The sequence below is a fragment of the Bactrocera latifrons genome, unplaced genomic scaffold (genome assembly GCF_001853355.1).
Source record: "Bactrocera latifrons isolate USDA-ARS-PBARC rearing strain unplaced genomic scaffold, ASM185335v1 scaffold_320, whole genome shotgun sequence".
Lineage (NCBI taxonomy): Eukaryota > Metazoa > Arthropoda > Insecta > Diptera > Tephritidae > Bactrocera > Bactrocera latifrons.
Genome location: NW_017536853.1, coordinates 211074 through 219838, shown reverse-complemented (window position 1 = coordinate 219838; position 8765 = coordinate 211074). Strand labels below are relative to the sequence as shown.

Below are 8765 nucleotides of genomic sequence, written 5' to 3'. Positions count from 1 at the left end.
CCCCTCATTAAACGGGCTAACCCATTGATGTCTGATAATTTACTCAAGTATGGCCACTCAGGGCAAATAAAAAACTTTTGGCCTAATAAGTTTTAAGGCGATTTCTAAAGAAACTTCTGGRAAAAGGCTAAACAGATTCAAGAAAAATATAATAAATTAGTTTTCAAAAACTAAGAAATGTACAGGTCAACATTCTAAAGTGTCCTTGCGTGTTTACATATGTACATTTCTTCTGCAACACAAAAACACACATACATCCATACACGCATACATATGTTCATCTTCGTTCATCTAAATCTTTGAAAAATCTACTCGAAAGTGCAACTCACGCTGCAAACATGTGTTTCCGGGTTCAACAAACTGCTGAACAGAATTCTGAGCATTGCATTGAATTTCAATTGTACTAGACACACACACACACACATGCATGTGCACATACAATATCTTWAAATATTTATCCTTTTCGCTTTCGACACTCAGCACTCGGTCACTGTGTTTTTTGTTTGCTTACAATTTTTGTTGTTTGCTTATAAGTTGCTGCTGTTGTTTGCTTAGAATTTTTTGTTGTTGTCTGCTATAATTTTTTTGTTTGCTTTTTTCTTATCTGCTGATTGTAGAAGTGTTTTCTGCTGTGTTTGCTCTCACAAATCTATTTCGACTGACCAARTGACTTGATTATTTACATTAATCTGCTACTGTGCGTGTGTGTGTGTGGAAATATGCGCTTTCTACACTGCTTCGAAGAAGTATATGTACAATGTATTGTTACAAATTGATCGGTAGAAGTTAATTGGAGGAAATTTGAACCAAATAATTAAATGAAAATGAACTTTGAAAGAAAAAAATGCTTTGTAAAGAATGTTTAGGAAAAATTAATAAAAAAAAATTTGAAAACATTAAAAAATACTTTGCAAAGGTATTAGGAAAAATTAATAACAAAATTAAGAAAATCAAAGAAATTAGATAAAAGTAAAAAAAAATATTTTGCAAAAATATTAGGAAAAATGTACATATAAAAAATTAAGAAAAAATTAAAAGAAATTTAGCTAAAACACAAAGAATGCAAAAATATTAGGAAAAAGATGGAAAAAGGTAAAACAAATAATAAAAAATTAAAACAATTAAAGAAATAAAATTAAGAAAAAAATTGAAAATTTATGAACTGCGATAGTTTTAAAAAAGAAACAGTTATTAATTGTAAAAGTGTGTATTTGACCAGTAGTAGGGCTACTACTGGTCGAGGAAGGAAATTTTAGCAATTGAAAGAAATTTGACTAAAAATTTAAAAAAATATTACGAAATACTAAAAAAAGGAAAAAATTAACTAATTTAAGAAAAATTAAAAAAAATTARAAAAAAACAAGTTAAAAAAATAARAAAAATTGGAAAAAAGAATTAGGAAAATTAAAGGAATTAAATTAAAAATTTAAATTTAAAAAAATAAATAATAGGTTTTTTAAATGAAAGAAAAATAATATGAAAACATAAAATTAAAAATAAATTTAGCAACACTTTCTCTAAAATGAAACAAAMAACATATTATGAGAAAAATAAATTAGTTAATTAAAGCCTAGATTATTTTTACGCTACTAAAATCCGAGCTAAGGTGAATTTTTTGTGAAAAATGTGTTTTTAAAGAAAAGAGCAAAGCAATCTCATTGATTCATTCAACAACAAACCAATAAAAATTATAACCGGTTATTAACCGCTATTAGCAATTTTTTATTTTTTTTGCTGTTGTTGCAGTGACAGAAACATTTCTGTAGTAATTTCGAGAAATAATGCGGAGTTGATATACGCTAACCGGATAACAATCCGGTCCGTTCCGGTTACTTAGACCGAACTGTGGTGAGAACGGAATGTCTAATCTTTCCTTGGATATCAATGATATGGACTGAAACCCACCTAACCTTAAAATATATATTATATATTTATCCCGAACTCTTTGTATGATAATTTTAGTGTACGAATGGACATTTAAACGGTTTTTAGATTTTCTAAGAGCTAATCCATCAAACCCATGCGCACTTTACTTAGTACCTAACCTGCGAATAATTTTCCATTTTCCCTAAGAAGACAGTCGTCAAACAAAGTTTAGGATTTTTTTTTTCATTTTTACATTTCAACTAGTCATTTTAGTCCCGTTTAACGACTGCATAAAACTTACCTCAACAAATCTATTCTAACCATCTCATGAGGGCACAATAAACCTAAAGTCCTGGTGTAATCCTTTATCTAGTCTAGGATCACCTCAAAACCTACATTACCAACTTCAACAATAATTTTAGTAAACAAACAAATGGGCACTTAAAAGAGTCTTACGATTTCTGACCACCACACCAAGCTAGAAAAATTAAATAATTATATAATAACCAAAAAAGTTGAATAACAAATACAAAATGAAAATGATTGACTTTAAACAAAATCCGTTTAAAATGAAAATCAAACCGTTGAGTAATGGCGAGAATCGCACAGGACGTAGCTGTTTGCGGGCACGTCTCGTCTTTCGCTGGAARACTTGGGTATGCGTATCTACAAAACTCACCACTAATCCACCATAAGTTCAACAYTGCACTTAAAATATATAAAATTAACACAAAATTAAATTGCTTTCGCCACCTTTTTTGTACTCTTTACAGGCTGAGCTCTCCGATGTGCTGCGTAAACGCAATCGCCATCGTCAGGATGCTTCCGAAGAGGATCTGGGACTGCCACGCAGTCCAGCTTCACCACAACGGCGCGTCGAACGCACCACACAACGCACTCACTATGCCAATAGCAAGCACACAACCACAGCCACATCTTCCAYCGCCACCACCACGGGTGGCAATCACAGTGAAGTGTCCTCGTTGAGTTTGCTGAGCATGAATAGCGGTGATGGTGATGAGCTATTCACCGCATCCACCGCAAATAATTCCACAGTTAGCGCCAAAGAATTTGTGCAGGAACGTTCAKTGACAACCACATCGTCAACGGTGAGTGSACGCAGCATTACTCGCTCATCCACAGTGTCGACCACATCGGTGTCCTCGGAGATTTATCGACACTCGTCGAGCGGCAGTTTGRCCAACGACAYGAACCGTGACGAGCCGGATTTGTTGGGTGCGAAGTATCAACGTCTGTCACATTCGGCTGCTAAGCATAAAATGGCTTTACGTCCGGCTAAGAAGAAGGGACCGAGTCGTCTGCACCGGCGTACGCTGGAGGTAAGTGGTTTTGATGAAGTTAAGAGTAGAAGACACGCCTCATACGTAATATAATGTTAGCAAGGTAATGCGAAATCGGTTCGTGAAGCTAGGTTCRGTATATTTTGTATAACATTAGCTCAATTTCCATTCGTGCGAAAGCCTTAGCATGCTCSTWGCTTWGCATAAGAACTTTTGGTATCAATAGGAGATCCTATCGGTTAATAATATTACACTTTTTATCTGATAAATTGCAGAAGTCTCAAATAAGGTTACCAAGAGAGTGCGAAATCGGTTCATGAAGCTAGGTTCGGTATATTTTATTTATCGTTAGATCGACTTCCGTTCGTCTGATTGCCTAAGTATTTGGTACCAAGTAGTTTTCATACTATATCTTATCCGATCTTAGTACTCATTAATATTCCTATGTCTTCGAGCTGTGAGAGTGTCTAAAGTTCCGCACAGCCCGATCTTAATCTTTACCTTCTTATTGTATATATTATATATTTGAAACCCCTCTCTACTATTTTCTGCAGACCTCAATACCGGAAGCCAATGAAGATAGTCTCAGATTGGCTAATAATACACTACTGGACATAAAAGGTAAGATTTTATTGAAGACTTCTTCAAAAGAAAATACTAACGTTTTCCGAGTTCCCACAGAACATGACATCAAAGCCAAAACACGCTCTCTACCGCCTAGCGTTAATACAAAAGTATTAGATCAACATGCTGTTGAACCGAAAAAGGTGGCATCACCTTCGAAATCGAAAACGAAATCTTCAAACGCCAGCAATGAGCAAACAGTTAGCGTTAAACGCTCRAAAATCGCGAAACATGAAAAGAGTAATGATGGTGGAAAACACACCACTAACACAACAACAATTACCACCACTAGCAGCAGCAGTAGTGGATCCATAACGGCCGCCACCAATCTATTTGGCTTGCGCACGTTGACAGCGAAGGCAACGGCGCTCTTCGAGCCACCACAGGAATCGTCCACCGATCCAACACCCAGTGAGCAGGAGTTGAAGAGAGAGAAGGAACGTGAGAARCTCAAGGAAAAGGAAAAAGAAAAGATGAAGGAGAGGGAGAGGGAGAGGGAGAAAGAGAAGGATGCCACAAGTACACAAATGGAGACGACAGAGAGCGGCTTCCTGCGGCGACTCATACAACGCAATTCCAAGCGTTCGGCCACGCGCAATAACAGCAACAGTAACAGCAACACACCGAACAGCGCGCCGACCGCCGAGGAAAATCAGGAATTGAGTCAGAGCGAAACGGATGCCAAAACTAAAATGCAAGTTTCCACCTCCTGTCTGGATAYCAAGCCGACACCCGAGCCCAGTTTGACCAAATTAGATAAATCTCGTAGCGCCTTGAGTTACGAACAAAATATCGAAGAGACACGTAAAGATATTAAACGTGAAATTTTGGCTGTCGGCAGCACCGGCTTGAATGCCATGTTGAACGCGCATAATTTGACAGCACACAACAACAGCGCCAACAAMGTCAAGGAAGCCGCGACAACCTCGCCACCGAAACCGAAATCGGGCGCRGCAGCACGCCAACGCTACATGCCGCAGGACATCAACTCGCTCGAGCGCAAGGTGACCACGAACGCCAACACGACAGCGCACGACTCTTRTGCCAGCAGCACTAACAGCCTACTCTCCAAAAGCTCACAGCAAGAGATATTCCAATCTACTTCGATTATACGTGAAATTACCGCCTCACAGGCATCCAGTGTGAATTCGTTGAGCAGCGTCAGCAAATTGCCAGAGCATCACTACGAGAAGAAACCGAAAATAGTTGGACTCAGCGCTTTTCAGCAAAAGATCTCACGCTCCAACGATTCGGTGGTACGTTACGCCACCGCCAGTAATGGCGCAAACGCGCATTCCACCAGCTCGCTGGACGTCGCCGACGAAACGCACGCGTACAGCAGCCAAGAACAGAAGCAACGAAAAGTTGTGGAGAARTCRCGCAGTTTTCGCACATACCAAGAGGAGGCGTATGCCACGCCCACCGCGATGCACAACAACATGCCCAGTTTGCCCGATTTGACGTTGAATTTGCGTGTGCCSTACAATGATTTCGCACACACACACACCAAAGATAATGCCGACAACGGCGCTTTGRATATGGAGTTGCAAGGTGATAAGGCGACGCGCGCCAACACACCGCGCACTGAGTCTGYAGGCAATWTAAGTGCCACGAGCAGCAGTTATAATTTTACAAAAAATATTGTGGTGAAGAGCACACCAACTAAAACGGTCGCGCCAGAMGAGTCCAACAAAGGTGATTTACTTGTGAARTCACCATTCATCAATGTCTTGCGCAAACCAACGAGCACCACCAGTTTGGAGGAGAAACCACTTGTGGTTACCGTGAGCGCCGCTAACAGCAACCGCAAATSTGTTGAGCAGATTAATGCGCCCAAGGCGTCGCCCATCTCGCTCGTCACTGTGGTGCCGYCCGCAGCGGAAGTGTTGAAGGCCGAGCAGCAGCTGCGTCCGAAAGTGTTGCATTTGCGGGATTCGAATGCGAGCCTGGATAAGTCCACCTCCACGGACGACCCGAWSCTCACACCCACAACAGCGGCAGTACCGTTGCGCGAGATGAGCAAGCTGAAGTCAAATGTGGCGGTGGCTAATGTGCGCAATGCCATGGATGTTTTAGCAGCGAATGCCAAAGATGTGGAGCGCAAATCGGCGCCAGCACCGGTGATGCAGAGCGCCAAGGCGCAAAGCGTCAAGACGACGCGCCGCAGCACCAGCTTGTTGGACAGCCCGCCAGCGCACAGCCAAAGCGGCATTGAAGAGCGCGGCGGCACAGTAAAGGTAAGCTTAACTTCTACTTAACATAATTATTTTATGACTAAACATATTTTTTGACAGTTGCATGAGTCGACAAGCGGCAGCAGCACGCCGAATGACGATGGCGTGCCGGAGTTCATGCGCATACAGTTGAATCGCGTTGATCCCGMGCGCATTGCCAAAACCGCAAATGTGGTGCTGGCCAAAAATGTGCGCGAGCTGCAAACGCCTACACAACAGCAGCAACTACAACAAACAGAACCACAGCAGGTGCAACAGGAGAAGCAGCAGCAGCTACAACAACAGCACCCACAAGTGACCAAAGAGGCTAATAACGAGCGCAACAGTAATTTGGARGAGCTCAGCTTGCGCCGCTTGAGCAACGAGAGCGTGGAGATTGTCGAGAAGCCMTCACCCAATGAAGCCGACAAGCAGAAAACCATATTCGATATGAGCCAAAATCACAGCTGCAGCAACAGCAACAACAGTAACAATAAATCGCCMACTAAAATGCAAGTGGTTGTGAGCGCGCTGCCGCCAAGAAGTCCCGTAAAGAAACAACAATCGATTGTAACACTTTCACCAACAACACCAACCACACCGACAACACCGATGACACCAACAACAACTGATGTAGATGAGAACGCATTGYTGCGCATGAAAACGCCATCAGATACGCCCGCGGACGGGGCAACGCTTAGCGCCAAAAAATTATCGTTGCAAGAGCGCAAGCGCTTGTTCATGAGCGAGGAGAAATTGAAGACGGACAAGCGCATTGAGGARTTGCGCAATGAGCGCAAGAAGTCCATTACGGAGGAAGTCTATCGCAAATCATTTGCCAAATCGGAGGAGAAATTGGAGACGAGCGAAAAAGCGGCCACTGACAATGTGGTCATGCTGCGCAAGAAGTCCTTCTGTGCGACGACGCAAGCRTGCGCACCGACCAACGGCAATCGCGATGATGCGACACCCGAGTTGATGAAGGTTTTCGCGCGGCGCTCATTGAAAATCAAAGATGAGGACATCAACGCGCTTGCCGACAAAATACAGGTGAGCAATGGTGGCGGCGGCGGCGGCAGCGGCAGCAGCGCCAAGAAGTTCGTAGCGGCGCAACAGAATGTCGACAGCGACAAGGAGAATCAGTCGGCGAGCGAGGAGAAACTAGACAAGTTGCCGAAATTGGAGGCGTCACTCGAAATGCAGAGCGGCAAATTGACGAATGGCGTCAATAATCGCAATTCGTTGGCTGATTTTCGTACGAAAAGCGTTATTGGCGGTGYGTCACATACGAATGGCTTGAGCGTGCATAATAACAATAATAATAACAACAACAACAACAATCACACTGCCGCAAATAACAGTAATAACAGCACCACCGGCATACACAGCGTTAACAATACCACCGTCAACAATGTCAACAGCAGCAACAACGGCATCAGCAGCGCCGGCGGCRTCGGCGGCGCCAATAATCGCAGCTTCCTGCCGCCCATCAAAGTCGCCGGCTTCCGCGCCATACCCATCGAGCGTAACAGCAGCGTTAGTAAAATCTTTCCGACCACTGCGTCTGAAACTYTAAACAACARCAAWAATAACAATAGCAACAGCAACAATTTGAATAACAACAATCACCATCAACAGCAACAGCAGTTGAATGGCAAAGCGCACGASCGACAATCGTTGAATATTAAAGCGCTTGAGAGCAACAGCAGTGGCAGCAGCAGCAGCATGAACAGTTCGAYGAGCAGCAGCAGCGCGCTTAGCAAGACAATCGAGCGCTCGGCAACGGTTAGCGAATTTAAGGGTATACATCAGCGGCGCGCCGAGTGGGAGCAACGCGCCAAGGAGGCGTTGAAGTAAGCGTGAAAAGGGAGATGGCTACGCGCTTTTATGCAGTGCTGGTGAGCAGCGAAATATGTGCGAATATAAGAAATGAAAAGGCCGGYGCAGCAAATACGTGTACCCATGCTAGTGTACATTGGGAAAAATTGACAGTGACTTGGCGCATGCGCATGCGTATGCTTTTCGAGCTTGTTTGCATTTTCTGCAACATTGAAGCACTAAGTTTTAATTCAACTTTCTTTTTTATCATACAAAATTATGCCGTAAAGTTGTAAATGTTACTAACAAAATCTAATATAAGCAAAAAACAAAAAATACTAAAATGCTAAGAAATATGTATGAAATTTTCAAAGTGGACATTGATGGGTTGGCGGTTAGAACAAAAGCGGTGATAAAGGTGAAAAAGTGCGAATGTAGGGTGTGGTCAACGCTAAAATTGCAGGGTTAGTCATATTGCTCGAACATATTGGTTAGTCGAAAAAGTCTTTTCATACATCTATTGKCAAAATACGTACATCTATAGACAARATACGAAAAGACTTTTTCGACTACCGAATATTATATATTGRAATATAAATGGAAATGCGAGAAAATAGTGTTGAAAATTATTGAAGTAGGCAACAGTTATTGAGAAAGCGCTTAGTTAGATGTGAGAGCGAGAAGAGTATAGTCTTCTTATAAATTAATGTRAAAATAGTAAAATTGGCTGAGCGTGCAGTGCAATAATGTTAGAGATGGCGAATCATTGCATGTTAAAATACTTTATTATAATATTTCGAAATTTTTGTAGAATTTTTATTTACAGATTTTTTTGTTCGCAATAGATTTTTGCGTAAAAATTTTACATTTCARATTTTCATAGATTTTTTCGTAATATTATATATTCCTGACTTAAATTTTTTATTTCCAAATTTTATTATGA

The 8765-nt window shown here is 41.6% G+C and overlaps 1 protein-coding gene across 3 annotated transcripts in view; it reads left to right on the top strand.

Annotated features, from left to right (window-relative positions):
* The window catches only part of LOC108971086 (serine-rich adhesin for platelets), a 114381-nt gene extending 105708 nt beyond the window's left edge, over positions 1–8673 (top strand). For all 3 annotated transcript variants that reach the window (XM_018936914.1, XM_018936913.1, XM_018936915.1), the window contains 4 exons: positions 2640–3206; positions 3722–3788; positions 3849–6028; positions 6086–8673. In XM_018936914.1, coding sequence (XP_018792459.1) covers positions 2640–3206; positions 3722–3788; positions 3849–6028; positions 6086–7861 — 4590 coding nt within the window. In that variant the 3' untranslated portion in view covers positions 7862–8673. The remainder of the gene's footprint in view (positions 1–2639; positions 3207–3721; positions 3789–3848; positions 6029–6085) is intronic.
* Positions 8674–8765: the final 92 nt, after the last annotated feature.